We start from the raw sequence: 27761 nt of genomic DNA on the forward strand, positions 1-27761 counted from the left end.
GGTTGTGGGACCACGGGCTGAACCCTCTGCCCTGCTCCCTCAGGCTAGGCCTGGAGTTCTTGACCGAGCTTTGAGTACCCAGCTCAGAAGAGAAGAATCCAGGTCAATCAGGAATGCCTTCCTTAGCAGGGTCACTGAAAATCCATGCCTTGGCTTTTATTTGCTTTTCCTCTGGGTGGATTGGCTGGGACAAGAGGAGGTTCAGAGTGGAGTGTATAAACCCATCACTTACATACAAGAGTGAGTTCCAGATCAGAAGTTCACAAGCCACAATTGTCTTGGTTACTCCCCTGGGATAGGCAGACAAAATGCTGCTGTCACCATTACCATAAAATGATTTCCACATCTTAACCTTGTAGATGTGATTAGTAAAGGATATTGAGATCAGGAGATTATCTAGGAATCTAGGTGGGGACTATGCCAACACACAACATTATAATGACAGAGACAGGAAGGCCAGAGGCAGCAAGGGAGAAGAGTTAACATAGAGAAGAGGGGGAGGCATTGATCTGAAGATGCTAAACATGGAACAGGAGGACACAAGCCGAGGGATACTGGCAGCCTCTCTGTTAGTGGAAACAAGGAGATGGTCAAAGTATGATTTCATGAACCACGCAGTTATTGCCACTCAAAAGAAGTTTTTCTGGGACTAGCATTGTGGCACAGATTAAACCACTGTTTGGGATGCTCGAACACCCCACAACAGATTACCAGTTCCAATCCTGGCTACTTCACTTCCCATCCAGTGTCCTGCTAATAAGCCTGGAAGGCAGCAGATGATGGTCCATGTATTTAGGCCCCTGCGACCTACATGGGAAACCAGGATGGAGTTCTGTGCGCCTGACCCAGATCTAGCTGTTGTGGCCATCTGGGGAGTGAACCAGCACAAGAAGATCTCTGTCATCTCTCTCTCTCTCTCTGCCTTTCAAATAAATAAATAAATCTTTTTAGGAAGTTTTTTCTTAGGCTCACACTGCTTGAAAGGAGGGAGAACAATGCAAAGAAATCTCACGGAAAAGGCACATGATGCATGAGGTACAGTAACCGTGTAGTGAGCTCCAAAATTATTAAAGTCTAATGCTTAATTGGATGGAAGGAGGTCTCTGCAGAATGTCAAGCCTAGTGAAAGCTTTTTTTTTTTTAAGATTTATTTTATTTATTTTAAAGACAGAGTTACAGAGAGAGGTAGAGACAAAGAGAGAGGTCTTCCATCCACTGGTTCACTCCCCAGATGGCCACAATGGCTGGAGCTGTGACAATCTGAAGCCAGGAGCCAGGAGCTTCTTCTAGTCTCCCATGCTGGTGGCAGGGGCCCAAGCACTTGGGCCATCTTCCACTGCTTTCCCAGTTCCCAGACCATAGCAGAGAGCTGGATCGGAAGAGGAGCAGCCAGGACTAGAACCCGCGCCCATATGGGATGTTGGTGCTTCGGGCCAGGGCTTTAACCCGTTGCGCCACAGCACCGGCCCCACCTAGTGAAAGTTTGAAGTGTACGTTTACACAAGTGCTTCTCAGAAGACACTGGTTTGGCCACCAGAGCAGATATCAAATGTCACTGAATATCAATGACATATGAGATCAGTAATTCCCATATGAGGGGTCTGATAAGGTTTGATGTACCATTCCTAGGGGTGGGGGAGTTCACCCCAAGTTCTCACATAGGGGATCTTTTATTTGCTTCTTTTATATTGATAAGTAGAGAGCTGGAGAGAGACAGCTTCAATTCATTGGTTTCTGCCCAAATGTCCACAGTGGCTAGGGCTGGGCCTGGCTGAAGCTGGAAGCAGAAAACTCAGTCTGGGTTTCCCACATTGTTGGCAGGGACCCCACTACCTTAGCCATTGCCGCTGCCTGCCAGCGTGCATGATAGCAGGCAGCTGGATCGGAAGTGAAGGAGCTAGGACTTTACTCAGGCATTTGGGTACGGAATGCGGGCATCCCAAGTGGCACCTTAACCACTGTGCCAAATGTCCACTGCAGGGACGATTTTGAAAATCTGTACTTCTTATTGTACGAAAATGAACTAACCTCAACAGTGAGGCCCACCCCTCTCCATTCCACTATTTCCATTCTTTCTGTTTCCTTCCAGTCAACAAAGGGCAGTAGAAAGATGTTGAAACCTCTTAGTAGGGGCTGGCGCTGTGTGCGCTGTGGTGTAGTGGGCTAAGCCTCTGCCTGTGGTGCTGCCATCCCATATGGGCGCTGGTTCATGTCCTGGCTGCTCCTCTGCTAATGGTCTGGGAAAGCAGTAAAAGGAAGTTCAAGTCCTTGGGCCCCTACACCCACATGGGAGACCCAGAAGAAGCTCCTGGCTCCTGGCTTCAGATCAGCTCAGCTCCAGCGGTTGTGGCTATTGGGGAGTGAACCAATGGATGGAAGACCTCTCTCTCTCTCTGCCTCTGCCTCTCTGTAACTCTGCCTTTCAAGTAAATAAATAAAATCTTTGGAAAAAAAGAAAAGACTCAGTAGTGCAAGGGTTTGACACTAGGTCATTTTTTCCAAGGAGAAAGGGCCTATGGCTCCTCTAGGCTTTTGGGCTCCAACTTAATCATGCTTGAATCCTGTTTACAAAGCAAATTCTTGGGGCAGGCATTTGGCACCCTTGTTAAGACACCAACAAACCACAGAGGAGTGCATGAATTCAATAGCTCCTGACTCCAGCTTCCTGCATGCAGAGGGAGGTGGTGGGGATGGCTCAAGTGTTTGAGTAACCCTGCCACCCAAGTGGGAGACCCAGATGGAGTTCCAGGTTCCTGGCTTCCTGCCTCGCCCAGACTTGGATGTTGCAAGCATTTGGGTAGTGAACAAGTGGATGGAAGACTGGTCTCCTCCTACCTCAACCCTTTCAAGTAACAAATTAAAAAAATAGAAATAAAATATAAAAAGTAAATTCTGGGGCAAGTGCTTGTCCTAGCTGTTAACACGCTGGCCATCCCATACCGGATAACCTGGGAGTACCTGGGTTGGATTCCTGCACTTGCTTCTGACTCCAGCAGCCTCCCCCCCCCCGCACCCCCCTCCCCCCGTCCAATTTGCACCTTGGGAAGCAGCGGTGATGGCTCAAGTACTTGGGTCCCTAACTACAACGTGGGAGACCTGGATGAAGTTCCCCGCTTCACCCACAAGGGGTGACTCACAAGATGGGCGCTCGCTGTCTCTCTCCCTATCTCTGCCTCTCAAATAAATATATTTTTAAAAAGCAGATTCCCACATGGGAAAACATCGAGTGCAATCCTCGATTTCCTTGACCCGCATGCTAACTCTTGTTGGGATGAACCCCTCTTTTCTTTTTTTTTTCTTCTTTTTTTTTATTTGACAGGTACGCAGGCGTGCGGGGAGGCGCTGCCCGGTGCCTTGGCGGTGCACGCCCCCGACCTTCGCTGAGTTCCCAATGTTGCGCACACCCCGGGCTTCGCACGCTTCAAGAAACAGCTGAGGGCCCTCGGCAGGCGCTGCCCTTGGCGGTCCTTCCTCGATCTGAGGTGGATCCCAGAAACCTGACGAAAAGCAACGAGGGTTCAAGTGTCTGTTCCATTCCGGGGCGGGCTGGGCCGCTCCATCGCGCTGTGCCTCAGCTCCGCGTCCGGGAATCGCTCGCCTGCCGGGGCCGCTGCGAGGCACAGCGCACCCTCAGCCCGGCGACCGGCACTTGCCCGCGTGTTTGTTCCTAACGCTGTGCAGCAGAGGGGAGCCAGAGATGGGTGTGACAGGAGGGTCTGCTGGAACCCGACGCAGGTGACCGAAGCAAGGAAGAGCCGGCAAAGGAAAGCGCGCGCGGCCGGCCAGCCTGCGCGACGCGGCTCTGAGGGGCCCGGGCGGGTGCGCCTAGGGGAGTGGCCTGCGGGTGAGCGTGAGCGTGTGTTTGTGTGAGAGGGGTGTTGGGGTGTTCGGGGCTGGGGTCACGGTGAGGGAGTGGCTTTGCGGGCGGGCGGCTGCCGGGGCTGCGGGTGGGCGTGGTTTTAGCGCGGGCGTGGCCACGGCGGCGGGGCGTGGTCTGTGGGCGGGGAGCGTGCGCGCTGACCTGGGCGCCCAGGGTATAAGAGACGCCTCCTGGCGGGAGCTGGCGGTTGCCAGCCTCAGCGAGAGCCGAGGGTATCAGGGAGGAGGACGGCAGGCGGGCCTGTCTTTTTTCAGGTGGCCGAGGCTTGCGGGCTCTGCGCAGAAGGGACGGCGGGAGGCGCGGCCTGGTCTCGCTCTTACAGCCGCTGCGGCGCGCTCCGGGCTCGGCCGACCCGCCGGGAAACGAAGGGCAGGCGGCCTCTCGGCGCACGGTGAGCGGGAGCGGGCCGGTGGGGGGTGCAGTCTTCCCGGCCGCGGAGGGCCGGGCGCCGAACTCGGGCCTCTCTGGACGGAGGGCCGCGGCCTGGGCCCGGGGTTCTCGGGGGGTCTGAGAAGGTGCGTCGGCGGGCGGCTCCAGGCCGAACCAGCAGCATCCCTGCGACGCCCTCGGTGCAGGCCGGCGCATGAGGCCCTGGGCCTGGCCCTCATCCTCCGCAGCCCGCAGCGGCCGAATGGGTAAGGGGCTAGGGGTCCCAGTCCCGGGCCACCGTCGGCCTCCTGCTCCCTCGCGCTGGGGGCTCTGGGACGGCCGGACCCTAGGCCAGGTCCTGCTGGGCCGCGATCGCTGTCAGTACCGCAGGTCGCCAGTCTGAGGCTGGATGCGTGAAAAACCTCTTTGATGCGTTGTTGTTCCTGCCTCCTTAGGAAACCCAGGAGCCCTTGACCTAACTGTTACCTGGTTTGGGCTTCGCTCTTAGTCCCTCGAATGCTCCTTTCCTGGTGAACTTGTCCAGGGCTGCCGAAGACAGCCACGCAAGATGGGGGAAGCGGCATGGGGTCGCGTCTGCCGTGGCTGCAGGAGAACTAGCTCGGGACAGCCAGCCTCAGAGGCTTTCTCTGAATACATGCTGGGGGCTGCAGAAAGCATCCGGCGCTGTTTGTGGGGTTGAGTTAGGAGGTGGGTGTACTAGCGGTCCTCAGGGCAGTGCTTGAGGGCCTGGGTAATAGCGCCAGGGCTTTCTCTTTAAAAACTGACTCATGCTGGCTACGCAGCCCTTTATGCTTTTCACTCCTGGTTACCTGTTCTTTAGTGTACTTTGCAGTACTTGCAAAAGTTGAGAAGAATCGTAAAGACGCCATAAGCCAACCTTCTATCCCTGTTACATCCAGTAGCGATTTATTTTGTTTGATAATGTTTTGGGGGCATGTTTTTTTATCCCAAGAAAAAACTTTTTTTTAAAGTTTAATAGCCTGTTGCCTGTTTAACCCTTGTTAGACTTTGTGCTGGCCTTACCCGCCTCCTTTGTGATTTTTAACTGATTTATCTTATGATTTCAAAGAATCTGTATCTAATAGAATGCAAACAATATCTTTACATTTTAATAAATTACTCAGAGTTCTTAATGCCATTAATAATTTACTGTCCCCTTTGTTACTGGTTCAATTATTTAAGGAATGACTGCACACACTTTTCTTTATTCTTGCTAAATATGGTGAGAGATAAAATGAGATAGCTATAAATAATCACTAGGATAATTCAATTTGTTTTGATTGTAGGAATTTAAAAAATTGGGGCTGGTGCTGTGGCGTAGTGGGTTAAACCTGTGACCTGCAGTGCCAGCATCCCATATAGACACTGGTTCCAGTCCTGGCTGCTCTACTTCCAATCCAGCTCCCTGCTAATGCACCTGGGAAAGCAGCAGAGGATGGCTCAAGTCCTTGTGCCCCTGCACCCACATGGGAGACCTGGAAGGAGCTCCTTGTTTCTGGCTTTGGCCTGGCCCAGCCATTTGGGAATGAACCAGCCGATGAAAGATCTCTTTCTGTCTCTCCTCTCTCTCTCTCTCTCTCTCTCTCTCTCTCTCTCTCTCTCTCTAACTCTGCCTTTCAAATAAATAAATAAATCTTTAAAAAAAGAATTTAAAAAATTTTAAGTGTTTTAAATTGTAATACAATATTAATAGTTTTTATGTTGTTTTAATGTTGAATTGTAGCAATGTACTTTTTTTTTTTTTTTTTTTTTTTTTTTGACAGGCAGAGTGGACAGTGAGAGAGACAGAGAGAGAAAGGTCTTCCTTTTGCCGTTGGTTCACCCTCCAATGGCCGCCGCTGCAGCCGGCGCACCGCGCTGATCCTGGCAGGAGCCAGGAGCCAGGTGCTTTTCCTGGTCTCCCATGGGGTGCAGGGCCCAAGCACCTGGGCCATCCTCCACTGCACTCCCTGGCCATAGCAGAGAGCTGGCCTGGAAGAGGGGCAACCGGGACAGAATCCGGCGCCCCAACCGGGACTAGAACCCGGTGTGCCGGCGCCACAAGGTGGAGGATTAGCCTATTGAGCCACGGCGCCGGCTAGCAATGTACTATTGAAACAGGTTATTCTCTTGATACAACTCTCAGGCTGTTGAGAGCTTAGGTATATTCACTTTAACTTCCACAGTCACCTTTTTTTTTCTTTCTTTTTTTTCTTAAGATTTACATATTTATTTGAAAGTCAGAGTTACACAGAGAAAAGGAGGGCAGAGAGAGAGAGAGAGGGTCTTCCGTCCGTTGGTTCACTCCCCAACTGACTGCAACAGCCGGAGCTGCGCCCATCTGAAGTCAGGAGCTAGGAGCTTCTTCCAGGTCTTCCATGCGGGTGCAGGGGCCCAAGCACTTGGACCATCTTCTTCTGCTTTCCCAGGCCATAGCAGAGAGCTAGATCAGAAGTGGAGCAGTCAAGAATCGAACTGGTGCCCATATGAGATGCCAGCACTGCAGGCGGTGGCTTTACCCGCTATGCCATAAGCGCCAGCCCCAACAGTCACTATTTCTGAGAGACATAGTATTCCAGGTCTTTGAAGGTGGCTATCAAAACAGTACTGTATAAAATTATAGCTTATATTTTGAATGTTTAATCTTTCATTGACAATGCTTTTAAAATGATCACTCAAAAGTCTTTTGACATAAACAATGAGTCTTGGTTTATGTTTTGATGTTCATTTTTGTATTTGTCTTTCCTCTAGCACTTGCCTTTGAAATAAAGTGTTTTTTTTTTTTTCTTTTTGTTTGCTTAGCTTCCTGGGAGTTACTGATTATCTTCTTTGAGGAATCATGAAGTCACCCTGTGTCATCACGCTTACCCTGGCGGGGCTGATGTTCCTGATGTGGCTCCCGGTGTCACTGAGCTGCAACAAAGCACTCTGTGCCAGCGACGTGAGCAAGTGCCTCATCCAGGTGGGATGATGAGTGTGTTCTTAGTGTTAACTGTATTGACAGCAGATATGAAATGGGCATGTGTATGTGTGTAGAATTATTGGTATGTGTGTATCAGGGTCTAAGGCCCAAGTATAGGTCAGAGCCTCAGGTACTAGACCATGGCACACTGGTCTGTATTTTTATATTCTCTTGCATATAAGCAAGCTGAGATTCAAGGAGTTCAGTGAGTATCATATTCATATTCTGTTTTACATACAAGATGATAACCACTATATTCAAATGAATTAAAGCATTCCCTTGTATCACCTAATTTACATAGCAATGAGGCTCAATGACTATATTAAGAAAAAAGTTGGTCAAATAATAGATTGTACCCTGCATTTAACATATTAGTTATCTATTTCTGTGTAACTGATTACCCCACAACATGGCACCTTAATACAGTAAACATTTATTATCTCACAGTGTCCGAGAGTCCAGAATCAGGGAGCCATTTAGCTGGGGGGTTCTGGCTCAATCTCACAAGATTGCAGGCATGTTGGTGGTTGGGATTAGAGAATCTGCTTCCAAGATACTTAAATTCTCTCTCTTCTAATCCCCAAAGCAAGCCCACTATGTAGCTACCACTCTCATTTTCCTAGGAGAATGTGAGTTCAGGTGATTTGGCAAGATCCTTGGGGCCAACAAGTGCCAGTAGAACTTGGTCTGTGTTTGACTCCAAAGCTCATGGCCTTCCCACTGAACATACTGGTTATGATTCCTCATAAAATTGTGATAATTAATGGTAAACTTCATGTCTTACATAGCTGTTCTCTTTTCCCATCCTATTAAACCATCAGCAGTCTTTTGCCTTTTGTGTGTCTGTCTTTATTGGCCTCCCTCCGAGCCACTGGCTGTGGGCTAATAAATTCAGTCACACATGTGAGCATTCTGTGACCATCTGAGTCAGCGAACTCTTGACTGTAATCCTTCCTTGAACTAATTGTGTATACAAGTATGCGCTAGAATGGTAATTACCTTCATTGATCAGAGTCATTTTGTTCTGATTTATGACATTTTAGTCCTCATTAAGAGTTGAAGTTCTAGTTACCACATATTCTGATAACCCTTACTTTGCATTTTTATCAAAACATTTAACTAGGGAAGTTTGTTGGTTGGTTTTTAATCTTTTTACTTTGGACATTTTTCAAATATAAACAGAGAAGAGTGCCTGGAATCATCGTGAGCAGTTAAAATGGTCACAAACTCGCTGCTATCCCTTTTCATCTGAACTCTCCTACACCATCCCCTTCAACTGCGCTTTAATTTCCAGAAAATCCATGATAATGATTTTATCCATATTTCTAAATGTATCTTTAAAAAAGGAAAACTTGGGTTGGCACTGTGGTGTAACGGGTTAAAGCCCTGGCCTGAAGCGCCGGCATCCTATATGGTCACTGGTTCAAGACCCAGCTACTCCACTTCTGATCCAGCTCTCTTCTATGGCCTGCGATAGCAGTAGAAGATGGCCCAAGTCCTTGGGCCCCTGCACCCATGTGGGAGACCTAGAAGAGGCTCCTGGCTTTGGATTGGCGCAGCTTCAGCTGTTGTGGCCAACTGGGGAGTGAACCATTGGATGGAAGACATTTCTCTCTCTCTGCCTTTCCTCTTTCTGTGTAACTCTTTCAAGTAAATAAACCTTTAAAAAAAATTAAGTAAAAGAGGAAACTCTTTGAAACAAAGCTATTAGACCAATATCACAAAAAAAGTAACATTAAAAAATAATGATTCTCTAAGTTCTCCAATCATTTACTTTTTTTAATTAATTAATTTATTTGAAGGGCAGAGTTACAGAGGGGCAGAGAGAAAGAGAGTTTTTTTTATTTTTAAGATTTTATTTTATTTATTTGAAAGAGTTAGAGAGAGGTAATAACAGAGGTCTTCCATCCACTGGTTCACTCCCCTGATGGTTGCAACAGCCAGAGCTGCACCAATCTGAAGCCAGGAGCCTCCTCCAGGTCTCCCATGTGGGTGCAGGGGCCCAAGGACTTGGGCCATCTTCTGCTATCCCAAGCCATACAGAGAGCTGGATCAGAAGAGGAGCAGCCAGGACTAGAACTGGTGCCCACATGGGATGCCGGCACTTCAGGCCAGGGCTTTAAACCGCTGCGCCAAAGCACCAACCCCACAGAGAGGTCTTCCATCTGCTGGTTCACTCCCCAGATGGTTGCAACAGCCAGATCTGGACCAATCCAAAGCCAGGAGCCAGGAGCTGCTTCAGGGTTTCCCCCATGGGTTCAGGGGCCCAAGCACTTGGGCCGTCTTCCATTTCCCAGGCCATAGCAGAGAGCTGGATTGGAAGTGGAGCAGCTGGGACTTGAATGGGCACCCCTGTGGGCTGCTGGCACCACAGGCAGCAGCTCTACCTGCTATGCCACAGCGTCGGCCTCCAATCGTTTAGTTCTGTACGTGGAAATTTGATATGGTGTGCCTGTTTAAGCTTGTGGTGGCGCCAGATTTTGTCATCTACATACAAAGCTCAGAAGCTCCGCTTAGTGCTATGGTCAGATGGGCAATCTCTGCCACTTCACAGGTTTTATTTATTTATTTATTTATTTGAAAGGCAGAGTGAGAGAAAGAGAGACATCTTCCATCTCCTGGTTCACTCCCCTGATGACTGCAACTGCTGGGGCTCAATCAGGCTGAAGTCAAGAGCTTGGAGCTCTCCAGCTCTCCCACATGGATGACAGGGGCAAAAATACCCGAGCCATCTGCTGCTGCTTTTCCAGATGCGTTATCAGGAAGCTGGATTGGAAGCAGAGCAGCTGGGGCCTGAACCAGGGCTCTGATACGGAACGACAGCATCCCAGGCAGCAGCATAGTTCACTGCCCCATGACGCCAGGCCCCCACGGATTGTTTCAGTATAGCTTCGTTCATTACTAAAAATAAAGTCTTGGGTGGGCATTGTGGTACAGAAGGCCAAGCCATTGATTCGGACACCTGATTCCACATGGGAGTGCTAATTTGAGTCCCAGCTATTCCGTTCCAATCCAGCTCCCTGCTAATGCGCCTTCGAAGCAGCAAATGGTCACTCAAGTGCTTGAGTCCTTGACACTTACCTGGGAGACCCTGGTGGAGTTCTTGGCTCCTGGCTTCAGCCTGGCCTAGCCCTGGCTATTGCAGGCATTTGGGAAGTAAACCACCAATAGAAGATCTCTGTCACTGTCTCTCCTTCTCTTTCTGTCACTGCCTTTCAAATAAATAAATTTCTTTTTAAAATAATTTTTTAAAAGTCTCAAAGCAGTTGCTGGATTCCTGTTTAGGTGGAAATGCACTTAAATCACAAGATTCTTTTTTTGACTCTCCAAGTCTATGATTTCCATTAGTACCAATAAGTATTTTATTTGTTTGCAACTAAGCTTGTTAACACTCATTAGTACCAATAATTAAAAATTATCTTTTATATAAAATACCTTGCTTTTTAAGAGAGTGTAAAAAAAAGAGAAAGCTCTTGATTAATATTGATAAATGTGCTCGGAATTTTTTTGCTCTACCTTTTTAAAATTTTTTAATTTAAAAAAAGTATTTGTTTGTTTGAGAGGCAGAGAGCAAGAGCTCTTATCCACTGGTTTGCTTCCCAAATGCCCACAGTGCTGGGCATGTGCCAGGAATTCAATCCAGGTCCCCCATATTGGTTACAGGGACCCAGTTACTTGAACCATCACCTGCTACCTCCCAGGTCTGCATTAGCAGGAAGCCGGAGTAAGGAGCTGGAGATGGGTATTAAACCCAAGCACTCCAATATGGGATGCAGATATCCTAGCTGGCAACTTAACCACTAGGCCAGATTCATGCCCCTGTTTTACTTTTTAATTTTTTTTAATTAATACTTAATGATGGTTGGCGCCGCGGCTCATTTGGCTAATCCTCTGCCTGCAGTGCCGGCACCCCGGGTTCTAGTCCCAGCAGGGGCGCCGGTTCTGTTCCGGTTGCTCCTCTTCCAGTCCAGCTCTCTGCTGTGGCCTGGGAAGGCAGTGGAGGATGGCCCAAGTGCTTGGGCCCTGCACCCGCTTGGGAGACCAGGAAGAAGCACCTGGCTCCTGGCTTCTGATCTGCACAGCACTGGCCGTGGTGGCCACTAAGGGGGTGAACCAACAGAAGGAAGACCTTTCTCTCTCTCTCTCTCTCTCTCTCTCTCTCTCTCGCTGTCTAACTCTGCCTGTCAAAAAAAAAAAAAAAAAACCAAAAACAAAACTTAATGATTTCCTCAAAAAGTAAAGCATATTATGTAAGTATAAAACCTGGAAAAGTAAATGTTTCGCCTAACTCAGACTCAGACAGTGATCGTAGTAAATGAAGGAAGCTAGACTTGATTTTTTGGTCAGCAGTTCCTAAATGCAGACATTCTGAGATTCCTGTTCCGTCTGAGCCAGGAAGTATCAAGCCTTTTCCTAGAGGAGTGGATACAACTGTTCTAGGGCGTAGTAGCAGAGCACCTGGGCTTAACATTATCAACAGCTCAAGTGTTGAGGATTTTCTTGTTCATTTGTCCACACATACTTATTTGTCTTTGAAGTGAAATGTCACTCACTCCACCATCTGACTGGTTTGTGCACCAGAACTCTAGCATGTCACTTCATATTCTGAGTGTGAGTTTCCTTGTGTTCCTCTTACCTGGAAACAATCTCCCCCATCAGTCAGTGGCTGAAACAACAAAAACAACATTTATTTTGCTCACAAATTTGCGTTCTGAGCGGGCTCAGTGGAGTTGCTCATCTGCGTGCAACATGACATTCACTGGGCATTAGCTGGGATGGCTTGTAAGCTGGGGGCTGGCACCATCTGAAGCAGCTAGAACCTTCTATGATGATGGAAAAGATCTACATCTGCCCCTTCTATTCAAGGAGACTGCCGCAAGGAGCTGTTGAGCACTTAAAATGTGATTGTGGTTGAAAACTAGTGTGGTTAAAAAGCTGATATCTCAATTTTATAAATTTAAATAGCTACATATGGCTATTAACTACTGTATTATCAAAAATCGAAAGACTCTGGTAAGTCTAATACCTGGATTAGGACGATCCTTTGGGCAAACCTCATCTCCTTCCCTACATCTCTCCTCTACTTCTCCTCCTTGCCCAGGCCCTCTCCATCTGGGTGTGTGTGCTGTATTTTGGCTTTCTGTCTCTGTCTTTCAGTCCCTCTGTAGGATTTCTTCAGCAGGGTGGTTTCAGATTTGCCAGATTTCTTGCATGTTGGCAGTGGGTTCCCAGGGTCCATGAAAGTGAGAGAGTGGGGGAAGCTGTGTTACCTTTGGCAGCCTCATCTTAGAAGTTACAGTATCATTGCCACCATAGCCATAGACCCAGCTGGATTCAAGTGGAGGGAACAGAGGGCCCAGCACTTGCTAGAGAAGTGAGAGTGTTGCCTACAAAGCATGTGAATGGATATACTGATGTGACTGTTTGTGAAAAATACAGCCTGCCACATCTTAATGTAAAATGGATTGGGTGAGGCTGGCACTGCAGCTCACTTGGCTAATCCTCAGCCTGCAACACCGGCACCCTGGGTTCTAGTCCCGGTTGGGGTGCCAGATTCTGTCCTGGTTGCTCCCCTTCCATTCCAGCTCTCTGCTGTGGCCCAGGAAGGCAGTGGAGGTGGCCCATTGCTTGGGCCCTGCACCTGCATGGGAGACCAGGAAGAGACACCTAGCTCCTGGCTTCGGATTGGTGCAGCGTACCAGCTGTAGTGGCCATCTGGGGGGTGAACCAATGAAAGGAAGGCCTTTCTCTCTCTCTCTCTCTCTCTCTCTCTCTCTCACTGTCAAACTCTGCCTGTCCAAAAAAAAAAAAAAAAAAAAAAAAAAGGATCGGTGGCTAAGAGACCTCAGGTTCCTTCTACTTCTGTTCAGTTCTAAAGAAAGAAACCATTATGTATTAAATATTATTTTTAACCAGAGTAATAAATTGTTAAATTGTTAGAAGGCTGCACAGTGAAAAATAAATCCCTTGATACACCATTCTCATGCTTCTTTTCTGTTACTCAGGGAGAACCACTTTTCATCTGTTAACTGCTCTCTTTTGACTACTGTTAGTGACAGCCTTTTGGCTATATAATAATGCTGTTATTACAGCCTCTTGAGTTATCAGTTGTAGCAATAATGAATATAAAACTCCTTTTTAGCTATAATGGATACAGACATAGCTCACCATCTTCTCTGCCACCCTGCCCCCATCCTTCATACTTTTATCACTGTTTTGAGCTTATCTCTAGTTACCTTTTCCATTCCTATAGTGTATTTAATAAAGCCTTTCTGTTCTAGTCTATCAATTATAGACACTATCCCTTCATTCCTGATGGACGAAGGGAATATTAATAGCCTATATGTCCCTTTATAAATTTTATTCTCCTTTGTTAGCATTGAGATAGAATATAATTAAATTTTAAGAAGAGCAGTACATTTCTTTAAGGAATCTAGAGAAGGGAGGGTTTATTAGGGCTGCACACAGTCTTGGGAGATCATGTGACTCTATCATCCATCAGTAGCACCACACTTCACGTTAGAGAAAGCAGAGAAATCACTTTTCCTTGCATTTGTGCACACTGCCCTCAGCATCTTCTACTTGTGGCATGACTTCTGATAGGCTGCATCAAAATATGTGGGAAATGGGTATTACTTGTACTTTTATTTATTTTTTAAAGATTTATATATCTATTTGAAAGGCAGAGTTGCAGAGAGCAGAGGCAGAGAGGGAGAGAGAGAGATTGAGAGAGAGAGAGACAGACAGAGAGAGAGGTCTTCCATCATTGGTTCATTCCCCAGGTGGCTGCAATGTCCAGAGCTGCACTGATCTGAAGTCAGGAGCCAGTAGCTTCCTCCAGGTCTTCCACATGGGTGCAGGGGCCCAAAGACCTGGACCATCTTCTACTGCTTTCCCAGGCCATACCAGAGAGCTGGATCAGAAGTGGAGAGGCCGGGACTCGAACCAGTGCCCATATGGGATGCTGGCACTGCGGGTGATGGTTTTACCTGCTATGCCGCAGCACTGGCCCCATTTATTTATTTTTTTGAAGATTTTATTTATTTATTTGAAAGGTAGAATTATTGACAGAGTGAGAGACAGAGAAAAGGATCTCCCATCCTCTGGTTCACTCCCCAAATGGCTGTAATGGTTGGAGCTGGGCCGATCGGAAGCCGATGTTGAGGTGGATTCGTTCTGAGAGGAGGAGCGTGGTTGGGACAAGAGACGCGGAGTCACCACACAGACCCAGGGAGTTGGGTGAAAGCAGGCTTGAGGCGAGCAGCCTGCAGACTCGTTTATTTCAGTTGCTACAGCAGCTTATATAGCCAAGGCAGCCAATCCGGTCAAGGGGCAGTCTATGCCCTAACCAATCACAGCCTGTTGCCAGGCAGTTTCTGAAGCCATCCAATCACAACCTGTTGCCAGACAGGCTCCGTTGCCATGTGGTTTCCAAAGTCATCCAATCACAGCCTGTTGCCAATCAGGCTCCATTGTCATGTGGTTTCCGAAGCCATCCAATCACAGCCTGTTGCCAGCAGCCATCTTGGCATGGCCTTCTCATTCCACCACATTTCCCCCTTTTTGTTTATTTTTGAGCAACGGGAGGCATGATTGTTGGCCATACTGTTGCTGACCCTGTTTCCATGTGGTCTCCGAAGCCATCCAATCACAGCCTGTTTCCAGGCTCGGTTGTCATGTGATTTCCAAAGCCATCCAACCACAGCCTGTTGCCAGGCAGTTTCTGTTGCCAGCAGCCATCTTGGCATGGCCTTCTCATTCCACCACAAGCCAGGAGCCAGGAGCCAGGAGCTTCTTCATGCAAGTGCAGGGGTTCAAGCACTTGAGCCATCTTTCACTGCTTACCCAGGCCATAAGCAGAGAGCTGGATTGGAAGAGGAGCAGCTGGGACGGGAATCAGCACCCATATGGGATGTCTGCACTGCAGGTGGAGGCTTAGCTACTAAGCCCCAGCACTGGCCCTGTAATTTATATTGTCAAAGTTATTAACACCTCTACTCTGCCAGTGATGTAATGATCGAGGACACAAACTCTGGAAATGCATTGGCTGAATCTGAATCCAGTTTTCCACTTAGTGGCTATATAACCTCGGGCAAGTTAACTGACCTCTCAGTGCCCCTGAGAGTTTCTTCATCCGTCAAATAGGGATAGGGGCCATTGCGGTGGCACAGCATGTAAAACTACCACCTGTAGTGCCAGCATCCCACATGGGCACCAGTTTGAGTCCATAGCTCTCTTCTATGGCCTAGGAAAGCAGTGGAAGATGGCCCAAGTCCTTGGGCCCCTGCACATGTGTGGGAGACCCAGTAGAAACTTCAGGTTCCTGGCTTCATGTCGGCACAGCTCCAGCTGTTTTGGCCATTTGGGGAGTGAACCAGCAGATGGAAGACATTTCTCTCTCTCTGCCTCTGCCTCTATGTAATTCCGACTTTCAAATAAATAAATGAATCTTTTTTTTAAAAAAAAAAATAGGGATAATAACCGTACCTGCTTTGTGTGGTTGTTGTGAGTATAAGGGAAAAATTCTTAAAACAGTGCCTAGTATGTAAGTGCTATATCAGTAAATTACTAACCTTGTTCTGTTTCTTAACTGTTTGAATCTTCTATGCTTTATCTACAGGTGTATTCTAAAGCCGACAATCAATAAACTATGTTTGTATTGTAATAATTATATAAATATTATTGACTATCAGGGTGGGGAATGTCTAGCTGGCAGGCCGTATAATGCACATGAAATCCTTTGGTGTGGCCCTGCTCAGGCATCTGCAGGCAAGACTTGAAATTCAGTAAATTTGTAGCAGGCTAATTTTTAAGTGGGTAATTTTGTATGGCCTGTGAATAATGTTATGAATATCCAAATGGCCCTTGGCTGGAAAAAGTTCCTTACCCCTGGTACTTTGTGGTCACTGGTTATATTTCCTTTCTTGAATGACTTTGTTTTTCTTGAGTTTCTAATCATCTTTCTTTATCTTGCCTCATCACTCGTTAACACCTAATGTTGTTTTAAATTCTTTATCAGACTTGATGTTTCCAGACCTAACTGATTGCTATGTAGGTCTGAGGCAAGCTGTTGTAGAGTAACTTTTCGCTATTACATTCCTGAATTTGTTCCATCGTTTCTTGGGTTATTTTTTCAAATTGATTCCCTGCCCACCCTCACCCCCCAGCATTGTGAGTTAAGCCATCACCTGTGATGCTAGCATCTCATATGAGTACCCCTTCAAGTCCCTGCTGCTGCACTGCCATTCCAGCTCCCTGCTAATGTGCCTGGGAAAGCAGCAGGGGATGGCCCAAGTACTTAGGCCCCAGCCACCCTCATGGGAGACCTGAATTGAGTTCCTGCTCCTGCCTTTGGTCTGGCCCTGTGCTTGCTGTTGAGGCTATTTGGGGGGAAGATCCCTCTCTCTGTGTCTCTTCCCCTCTCTCTCTGTAACTCTGCCTTTCAGATAAATAAATAACAACAACAACAAAAAAAATTGGATCCCTCTTTCTGTTATAACATACCTTCAAGTAACTTCCTAAGAAAGGTTGTGTGGGAAGTAAACTTTCTGGGTCCTGCATATCTTGAAAATGCATTCATTTTTGCCTTAGACTTAATTGATGGTTTGTCTGAATCTAGAATTCTGTTAAATTCTTTTCTCTCAGAGCTTTGAAGAACACTACTTCCTGGCATTCCATGTTGCTCATTAGAAACCTGATGCCAGTCTCTGTCTTGTTCTCTAGAGTGGACCTCATTAGCTATTTCTTCTCCCTGGAAACTTTTTCTGTCATCTCCTTTTCCTTGGAAAATATAAACTGTGAATCTTGGTGTGGGTCCTTTCATTCATTTTGGGGCACCTTGTGAGTCTTTTGGAAGAGTGTCAATTTTGAGCCAAAGACTGGAAAAAAAAATATATATATATATGTGTGTGTATATATATATTCCTTTTTGGAGCTCTGATTAGATGAGTATAACATCTTTCGTGTGTTATATCTTTTTTTTTAAAGATTTATTTATTTATTTGAAAGGCAGAGTTGCAGAGACAGGGGAGACAGATCTTTCATCTGCTGGTTCACTCCCCAAATGGCCACAACTGCTGGAGCTGGGCCAATCTGAAGCCAGGAGCCAGGAGCTTCTTCCAGATCTTCCATATGGGTATAAGAGTCCATGTACTTGGACCATCTTCCACTCTTTCCCCAGGCACATCAGTGGGGAGCTGAATTGGAAGTGGAACAGCTGGGGCTTGAACCAGCGGCCATATAGGATGCTTTACCCTCTATATCACAGTGCAGGCTCCATGTAATATCTTTTTTAAAATAATGAAAAACTGCTTTGATTCACTCATTTAAGTATGTAATTCAGTGGATTTTGGTGTATTTGTTGCAGGAGTTCCAGTAGGGTCAGTTCTTTGTCTCACAGAGGAAAATTCATGATGTGGACAATGATGAGAAGCAAAGACTCCTGCTAACCAGGAGGGACCCAAGGGAGAGTTCCAGTAAGGCTTATATGGGAGTGCTTGTTGATTGATCAGTTCCCCATGTGGTTTCCATATGTCGGGGGTCTGTCTCTGGTCAGTTGAGAAACATTTATCTTATGTACATTTTGGGAAGTGGTCGTGATCTCTGAGCAGGTTATCTTTCTCTTGAGAAGTGTAGGTCTTTCTGCACATCTCGGGAAGTGGTCCTGGGTTCCGATCAGTTGAGAAATGTTAGCTTGATGACCAGAAACAGTGAAAGAAGTTACCTCACTGGTCACTTCAGAGATGTCACCATTGAAAACGTTGCAGATGAGCTAGAAATGCATGTGGTCTGCTCTGATGTCAGAACTTGCTTGCTTGCTTTTTTTTTTTTTTTTTTTTTTTTGACAGCTAGAGTTAGACAGTGAGAGAGAGAGACAGAGAGAAAGGTCTTCCTTCCATTGGTTCACTCCCCAAATGGCCGCCATGGCCAGCGCTGGGCTGATCCAAAGCCAGGAGCTTCCTCCTGGTCTCTCACACATGTGCAGGGGCCCAAGCACTTGAGCCATCCTTCACTGCATTCCCAGGCCACAGGAGAGAGCTGGACTGGAAGAGGAGCAAATGGGACTAGAACCCGATGCCCACATGGGATGCTGGCACCGCAGGCGGAGGATTAACCAAGTGAGCCATGGTGCCAGCCCCTCTTTCTTTCTTTTTTTAAGATTTATTTATTTATTTGAAAGTCAGTGTCACACACAGAGAGAAGGAGAGGCAGAGAGAGAGAGAGAGAGAAAGAGAGAGAGAGAGAGAGAGAGAGAGAGATCTTCCATCCATTGGTTCACTCTCCAATTGGCTGCAATGGCCAGAGCTGTGCTGATCCAAAGCCAGGAGCCTCTTCTGGGTCTCCCATGAGGGTGCAGGGGCCCAAGCACTTGAGCCATCTTCTAGTGCTTTCCCAGGCCATGGCAGAGAGCTGGATTGGAAGCAGAGCAGCCGGGGCTTGAACTGGCACCCATATGGGATGCTGGCACTGCAGGTGGCAGCTTTACCTGCTATGCCACAGTGCGACCCTAGAACTTGATTTCTTATGGTTATAGGATCCATTATTTTCCTTGTCTGTCTGCCTCTTAGTTCTTTTACTGCCTCCTCACATATTCAGAGAGAGTTGTGCAACCATCACCACAGTCTAATTTTAGAACATTTTCATTACCTCGGAAAGAATCCCCACACTGTAGTAATCATTCCCTCTTCTCTCCCACCTGCCTCTAGACAACCATTCATTTGCTTTCTCTCTATATGCCTGTTAGGGACTTTTAGTATGAATGGAACCATACAATGTATGCCTTCTTTCGTATCTTCTTTATATGTTATGTGTACAAGGCCCTTATCACATATATGATTTGCAAATATTTTCTCTCATTTTATAGGTTTTCTTTTTACCTTATTTTGTATATTTATAGCACAAAATGAAATCCAGTGCATCTGTTTTTTTCTTTTGTTGCTTGTGCTTTGGTGTTGTATCTAAGAAACTGTTACTTGAAGTCATAAAGATTTATTCATGTATTTTCTTTTAAGAGTTTTTTAGTTTTAGTTTTACATTTAGGTCAAGGATCATTTTAGAGTGGATTTTTGTGTATGTTATGAGATGGTGAGAGAGGTCCAAGTTCATTATTTTGTCCCAGCACTATCCTCCTCATTAAATTATATTGCAACTCTTATTCAAAAATTATGTGACCATAAATATAAGGATTTAATTATAATCTCTTATTTCTGCCCCATATCTATAGGTCTGTCTTTATGCCAGTACCACATGGTCTTGATTACTGTCACTTTGTGATATGTTTTGAAATTAAGAAGTATGAATTATCCAACTTTGTTCTTTTTCAAGATTCTTGTGGCTGTTCTAGGTCTCTTGTGTTTCTACATGAATTGTAGCAATAGCTTCCCAATTTCTATAATCAAGTCAGCTAAAATTTTAAAAAATATAGTAGACTTTACTTTTTAGAAAAGCTTCAGGTTTATAGAAAAGTTGAGCAGAAAGTGCAGAGTTCTCACACTTCTCCATGTACTTCTTCAGGTTCCCCTAATATTAACATCTTGCGTTAGTGTGGTATGCTTGTAACTACTGATTGATTCACTGTTATTAGCTAAAATCCATGGTTTATATTAGGTTCATGCTTTTTGTCCACCTTTCTATGGGTTTTGAGAAATGCATATTGTAATTATCTGTCATTAGGCAATCATCCAGAATAGTTTCACTCCTTAAAAATACCCTGTGCTCCAATCTATTCATCTCTCCCTTCTCCTCTCAAGCCCCTAGCAATAATGAAACTTTTTTATTGTCTCTGTAGTTCTGCCTTTTCCAGAATATTATGGAGTTGGAATCATACAGATTTTCAGATTGGCTTGTCACTTGGCAATATACAGTTGTTTCCTTCATGCTTTTTCATGGCTTTATAGGGCATCTGTTTGTCTCTCTGATTAACTTCTCATTGTACAAATGTACTCACTGATTATATTTCATTGTAAAGGTGTAACACAATTTGCTTAGCCATTCACTTGTTGAAGGAAATCTTGGTTGCTTCCAGAATTTGGTAGTTATGAGTAAATCTGCTGTAAACATTCTTGTGCATGTTTTTGTGTGGGCATAAATTTTCACCTCATTTGAGTAACTACCAAGAAGTGCAGCTGCTGGATTGTTTGGTAAAAGTATGGTTAATTTTGTAAGAAATTGCCAAACCATTTTCCAAAGTGGCTATACCATCTTTTGGGGTATTCCTACCAACAATAAATGATTGTTCCTGTTGTTCTGCATCCTCACCAGCATTTGATGTTGTTACTATTTTGGATTTTCACCGTTCTAATAGATATGTCATAGTATCACTGTTACTATTATTTGCGATTTCCTAATGACATATGATGATGTTGAGTATCTTTTCATATACTTTTTTGCCATCTATACATTTCCTCCCTCTCTTTTTTAAAGATTTATTTATTTATTTGAAAGGCAGAGTTACAGCGAGGCAGAAGCAGAGAGAGAGAGAGTGAGAGAGCGAGCTTCCATCTGCTGGTTCACTCCCCAAATGGCTGCAAAGGCCGGAGCTGGGCCATTCTGAAGCCAGGAGCCAAGAGCTTCTTCCAGGTCTCCTATGTGGGTGCAGGGGCCCAAGGACTTGAGCCATCTTCTACTGCTTTCCCAGGTCATAGCAGAGAGCTGGATGGGAAGTGGAACAGCCAGATCACTAACCAACACCCATATGGGATGCTGGCACTGCAGACAGGGCTTTACCCACTACACCACAGTGCCGGTCCCTGTACATTTTTTTTAAAGATTTATTTATATACTGGAAAGTCAGAATTACACAGAGAAGGAGAGGCAGAGAGAGAGAGAGAGAGAGAGAGAGAGGTCTTCCATCTGCTGGTTTACTCCCCAATTGGCTGCAATGGTCACAGCTGTGCCGGATCGAAGCCAGAGGCCAGGAGCTTCCTTCGGATCTCACATGTGGGTGCAAGGGCCCAAGGATCTGGACCATCATCCACTGCTTTCCCAGGCCATAGCAGAGAGCTGGATCAGAAGTGGAGCAGCCGGGACTCGAACTGGCACCCATATGGGATGCCAGCACCTGGGATGCCAGCAGCTTTACCCGCTATGCCACAGCACTGGCCCCTGTACATTTTTGGAGCTTTTTTGTTATTAAAAGATTTATTTATTTATTTGAAAGGTAGATTTACAGAGAGAAGAGAGAGAGACAGAGAGAGAGAGAGACAGAGATCTTCTTTCCGCTAGTTCATTCCCCAAATGGCCTCAGTGGCTGGGGCTAGACCAGGTCAAAACCAGGAGCCAGGAACTCCATCCAAGTCCCCAACATGTGTGTGTTGGTTAAGGCTTAATCAGATAAGACGTTTGCAAATATTTTCTCTTGGTTTATGTCTTATCCTCTCATTCTCTGGAGAGTGTCTTTGGCAGGGCAGAACTTTTTAAATTCAGGAAGTCCAGTTTGCCAATTATTTCTTTCACAGATTGTGGCTTTGATGTTGCCAGCTGGGATTTTAATAGGGGTTATGTTGAATTTGTTGATAAATTTAGGGAGTATTGCCAGTGAATCTTTTAATTCATGAACATACATGTCTTTCATTGCATTTAGATTTTCTTTATTTTTTTTCAATAATATTTTGTGGTTCTCAGTTATAAAAGTCTTACATTTCTTTTGTTAATTTTATTCATAAGTACTTTATTCTTTTTGAAGTTATTGTCAATGGAATTGTCTTTTTAGATTTTTCACTGATTACATATAGTTTACTAGATCTTTTCTATCTTGTTATACCTTTTTATTCTACAGTTTGGGAAATTTCATTGACTTTTATTTCTATTGAAGTTTTAAATTTTAGCTATAACTTAAAAATTTTAATGTATTTCTTGTTAATTTTTCATAGTACTGCTGTTCACTTGTTCTTTGAGGCAGTGCTTTCTTAGCTGTCTCTGAGGATACTTACTGGAAGTTGTATTGTTGTTAGGGCTTGTGTGACCCCTCCCCTACTCTGCTACCTGGATTCTTTCTTGCTTTTTTTTCCTCCCAAGATACTGTTTTTCTTTTAATTTCCATCTCTTTCATGTGGCAGGTGTGCCTCAAATGTGTAATATTCTTTAGTTGTCCATTTATAATTAAGAATAAGGTGATAAAAACTTGCTTGGGAGATCTGGGTGTTTGGATGGAGTTTATGGACTGGAGGGCTTCCCTTGGGATAGGAAAGCTGTTGATACTGGAATGTGTTCTCTGCCTTGAAAGTGATCATTTTCTTGAAGAGAACATCTGGTTTGTTTTGATTTGCTGGCTTTCTTGTGATTAGAGGTGGATAGGTGGTCAGTAGATGCCTGATTCTTGTTTTCTTGCTTTAGCTTAGGGGTACCCTGGGTGGTGTGATAGAGGCATAACTCTGATGCTCTCTTTTTAGCCTTGTTTCTCTTTAGTTGAAGAACAGGTTAGCTACTGGTATTTCATGTGCCAACGATCATTAATGAGGTTCCTCTTAAGGGCTTCAGGAGGTGCCCAGGATTAAATGGAAAATTGTGTATATGGTTTCCTGACAAAAGGTCCATAGCTTTGAAGAAGTTCTCCAAGTGGTTGATGGTCCTGAAAAGGTTAAAAATTGGTAAGGCTTAGGTTTTCATTGCAGCATACTCAGTTATGAAAATTCAGCTTTCATATTCAACAACGTACAGGGCACATTGACATTTTAGATGACAATAAAAGCTTTTTTCCCTTAAACTTGCAGAAGAAGAACATGTACAGTAATGATTAATATATGGTGGGAGATGAAAAGTTTAAGAAAGACAAAGATACAATGCAATAGAAGTTAAAAAAAAAGATATTATTTCCCTCTTAGAAGGAATTTAGATCTTCTTGTTAGCTTGGTTTAATCTGAACAGCATCTGTAGTGTTGAGGTGATGTGCTATGAGGATAAATTAGAACATTTGTTTATATTGAGCCCTTTGCACTCATGAAATAACTAAATATAATAACTTTTCCCTGGAAGCTCGGAGTTATGTAAATATTTTTTACCAGCATGGTTACAAGGCAGTACAGTCATTCCTGCCACTCCTACAATTTGCTATGCATGGGTGGTCCCTATATAAATATTTATTTTGTGCTTCTGACAGGAAAGAAATCTAACTTTAAACATCAAGAAAGTAAAATTATCATTTTGGTGTACTTCCTTGCTCGTATAATGAGTGGTTTCACTATCCTATTTTAGGGGAAAATATTGGTAATATAGGAATTCGCTTTTAACAAGGTCTTTACTGTTTTCTTTTGCTGATTTTGTAAAAAGAAGTGTTAGATAAATCCTAGCCTTTTTTAGGATTTATTTATTTATTTGAGAGGTAGACAGAGACAAACACTGAAAACTCCCATTTACTGGTTCATTTCCCAAAGGCCTAGAAGCCAGGAACACAACCCAGGTCTTCCATGTGGTGGCAAGGACTCATACACTTGAGCCATCACCTGCTACCTCCCAGGTTGCCTGTTACCAGGAATCTGGAATTGGAGCAGAGCCAGACTGGATCTCAGGCATTTTTATTCCAGTAAGAGATGGATGTGTCTCAATCACTATGCCAAATGCCTATAGCTCAAGAACTATTTTGCATAAAGCACAGAAAACCCCATGATAACTTATGAGTACCTTTAGCTAATATTTATGGTCTTTTTTAAGGAAGATATAAAGCCTGTTTCTTGAAAATATTCAAACTCAGGTTCAGTGGTCATTGCTGCATCATTTTGCATTTTACTGGTTATCTGAAAATTTATTTCACAATTTTATGTACTAAATTGACAGTCTTCTTTTTTATTTTAAAATAGTAATTTAATTATTAAATAAATTTAAATTTTCTGAAAAATGTAAAAATTTCAAAATAGTTTATTTCTTAGTAATAATTTCTGTCTTTAAAAGGTATATTTTGTTATACCTTAAGACTATGAATAGTTCAGGTAGCCTCAGGGCTCTCTTAATTACAATAAATAAAAAAATTAACTTTCCCTTTCTTTTTCCTTAGGGCAAATTAGATTCCACATGAGACTATTGCTACTGTTATCTTGCTTTGTTAATGTGCTAGTAATAGTTTGGCTTACGATGTAAGGTGTTTTTTCTTTTGTGAACATTATTTTCTTGTATTGTTTTTTCCTCTTCATCCCACTTCCCCACTCTTAAACGATGACTCTCTAACCCATTATTATCCAGATTTTTCTTAACACTTCATGAAAATCTTTAAAATTAATGTCCAGAAGGATTGTTAGCCTTGTAATTTAAAGGAAGAATAATTCAGTTCCCTCCTACATGTTTAATGTAGCTATAATAGCTGCTAAAACGTATAAGCGAAGATTAAAATTTATTTTCACTGACCACTTCACCTGTTGAATTACTGTACTAAACAAAAATGAAATTTCAAATAGGACTCCAGGAAATTTTCAAATATACATAAATTAAGGAGAATAGTAAAATAACCCTCATCTACCCATCACTTTGCTTCCACAGCAATCAGCATATGACCAGTCTCATTCATAGCTACCCCAAAGCACTCTAGCTGGGTTATTTTTTAAAAATAATTATTTATATTTTTAAAAAGATTTATTTATTCAAAAGGCAGCATTACAGAGAGGAAGGGAAGAAGGGAGGGAGAGAGAGAGAGGGAGAGAGAGGTTTTCTCTCTGCTGGTTCACTTCCCAATGGCCACAACGGCTGGCCAAAACCAGGAGCCAGGAGTTTTCTCCACATCTCCCTCATGGATGCAGGGACCCAAGTACTTGGGCCATCTTCCATTGCTGTTCCAGGCACGTTAGCAGGTAGTTAGATTGAAAGTGGAGCACCCATATGGGATGCCAGCACTGTAAGCCGTGACTTAACCCACTGCAACCACAGCACTGGCCCTGTTTTGTTTTGTTTTGTTTGAAAGAGAGCAAGTGAGTGCCAGGCTGGAGCCAGGAGCTAGGAACTCAATGTGGTTCTTCTAAGTGGGTGACAGGGACCCAACTTCTTAAACCATCACCACTGCCTCCCAGCTGGATAACTTTATTTTCTTAAGATTTAGTTATTTATTTTGGAAGAGAGAGAGCACATTTGCAGCTGCTGATTCAGTCCCCACATGGCCACAACAGTCAGGGCTGGGCCAAGCTGAAGCCAGAAGCCAGGAGCTTCATCCTGGTTTTCAGTGTGGGTTAAGGTCCCCAAGGACTTGAGCCATCTTCTGCTGCTTTTCCCAGGGAAGTGGAACACCTGGGACTTGAACCGATGCCCATATAGGATTCTGGCATTGCAGGCAGTGGCTTAATTTATTACACCACAGCACCAGCCCCAATTTTTAAAGGTTTATTTTCACTTTATTTGAAAGGCAGAGAGAGCGATAGACACAGATCTTCCATCCACTGGTTCACTCCCTAAGTGCCTGCAATAACCAGAAGTTGAAGCCAGGAGCTGAGAACTCAGCCTGGGTCTCCCACATAAGTGACAAAGACCTAATTACTTGAGACATCGTCTGCTGCCTCTGAGGGTACACATTAGCAGAAAATTAGGAAGCAGAGGAGCCAGACCTCACACCAGGCACTCCCATATAGGATGTGGGCATCTTAACCACTGTGAAATGCCTGCCCCACAGCTGAAGTGAGTTGAAGAAATAAATCCATTGGGACATTTTTACAAGCAGTAGGATTAAATTTTTGTTACTAGGTTTATATAAGAATGAGTGCCTTTAGATAGATTTTGATAGTTCGTGTATATATGTTCATTTATGTGCTTGTTTATTTGGCCTAAAGAATAAATTCTGTTTTCAGTATTGATTTACATAAATCTCTGTTATTTTTAGGGCAAACATTGGCTAATCTTTAGAATTTATAATGAATAACACGATAATGAATTTGGGTTGATATTTCTGTTGCAAGTTTGAAGATCTGTGTTGTGTCTTCCTTAAGGAGGATTACTACATTAAAACAGATTTGTTACAACCCTTTCTAATTATCTTATTCTTTTGAATCAAAAGAAATTGTGAGAAGATATTTTATTTTATTTGTTTTTAAATACCCATTTGACCTAGGTAAATGTTGTAAAAATAGTGTCAGCATAGTTATAATCTAATGCTTTGTTGATTACTGATGTTTACACAATATTCATTTACTTAGTTAGATTTGTTTTTACATTCTTTTTTTTTTTTTTTTTTTATCAAGATAGTATAAATACTTAAAGTTTGCAGGGGCTGGCGCTGTGGTGTAGTGAGTAAAGCTGCTGCCTGCAGTGCTAGCAGGTGCCGGCTTGAGTCCTGGCTGCTCCACTTCCAATCCAGCTCTCTGCTATGGCCTGGGAAAGCAGTGGAAGATGGCCCGAGTTCTTGGGCCCCTGCACCCACATGGGAGACCTGGAGGAAACTCCAGGCTCCTGGCTTCAGATCAGCCTAGTTGAGGCCATCTTGGGAGTGAACCAGGAGACAGGCTACTTCTCTCTCTCTCTCTCTCACTCTGCCTTTCAAATAAATAAGTCTTTAAAAAAAAAAAATGCTTACAGTTTTTGCTTAACTTAATGTCTAAGAACCTCTGTATTTTTGAGTATCTTTTCTTATTGTACAATTAAATTGGGTCTTAAGAAGTCAAATAAATTCTTTATTTTGCATAGGGAATTAAGATCTCACTGGAATGTTAGTTGTACATAGCATAGATTTTCTCATTAAAATTGATTTAAATTGTTATTAAAAAAAATCTCTGTTGGGGTCGGTGTTCTGGCGTAGCAAGTAAGGCCACCATCTTCCATTCTGGCATTCCATGTGGGCGCTTGTTTGGGTTCCAGCTGCTCCACTTCCTATCCAGCTCCCTGCTGGTGGCCTGGGAGAGCAGTGGAGGATGGCTCCAGTCCTTGGGTCCTTGTACCCACACAGAGGACCTGGGGAGGTTCTTGGCTCCTGGTTTCAATCTGGCCTAGCCCTGGCCATTCTGGCCATTTTGGGAATGGGCCGGCAGATGGAGGATCTCTCTCTCTTTCTGTCTCTCCCTGTCCCTCTGTGACTCTGCCTTTCAAATAAATGAAAGAAATATTTTTTTAAAAAAACCTCTTATCTTCTGGCATTTAAAACTTCGACACTTTCTGTCACATTCAAGATTTTCCCTAATACAAATGTAGTAAAATACATTTTAAATGATTAGCTTCTTCCCCAAAACTTTTGACCCTACCATTTTATATAAACTTTAAGAAAATAATTTTATGTATATTTATTTAGGAGACAGAGTGTTCCCATCTACTGGTTCACTCCCTAAATATCTGCAGTGGCCAATGGGGCTGAAGCCAACAGCTGTGAATTCAATTCATGTCCCCTACGTGAGTGGCAGAAACAGCCATCACTGCTGCCTCCTAGGGTCTACATTAGCAGGAAGTTGATGTAAGGAGCCAGAGCCAAGAGTTGAACCCAGACACTCAAATATGGGATGTGACAGAGAGGGAGAGATCTTCCATCTGCCTGTTTCACTCCCAAATGGCCACAACAGGCAGGACTGAGCCATGCCAAAGCCAGGAACCAGGAACTCAATATTGGTCTCCCACATGGGTGGCAGGGGCCCAAGTACTTGGGCCATCCTCTGCTGC

General features: G+C 44.4%; 1 protein-coding gene across 1 annotated transcript in view; it reads left to right on the top strand.

Moving 5' to 3' along the window:
* Positions 1–3961: 3961 nt before the first annotated feature.
* The window catches only part of TWSG1 (twisted gastrulation BMP signaling modulator 1), a 60082-nt gene continuing 36282 nt past the window's right edge, over positions 3962–27761 (top strand). Inside the window, exons 1-2 of the mRNA XM_017344005.4 lie at positions 3962–4271; positions 7052–7211. Coding sequence (XP_017199494.4) covers positions 7089–7211 — 123 coding nt within the window. The 5' untranslated portion in view covers positions 3962–4271; positions 7052–7088. The remainder of the gene's footprint in view (positions 4272–7051; positions 7212–27761) is intronic.

The sequence above is a fragment of the Oryctolagus cuniculus genome, chromosome 10 (genome assembly GCF_051225735.1).
Source record: "Oryctolagus cuniculus isolate XC-2025 breed Fujian yellow rabbit chromosome 10, ASM5122573v1, whole genome shotgun sequence".
Lineage (NCBI taxonomy): Eukaryota > Metazoa > Chordata > Mammalia > Lagomorpha > Leporidae > Oryctolagus > Oryctolagus cuniculus.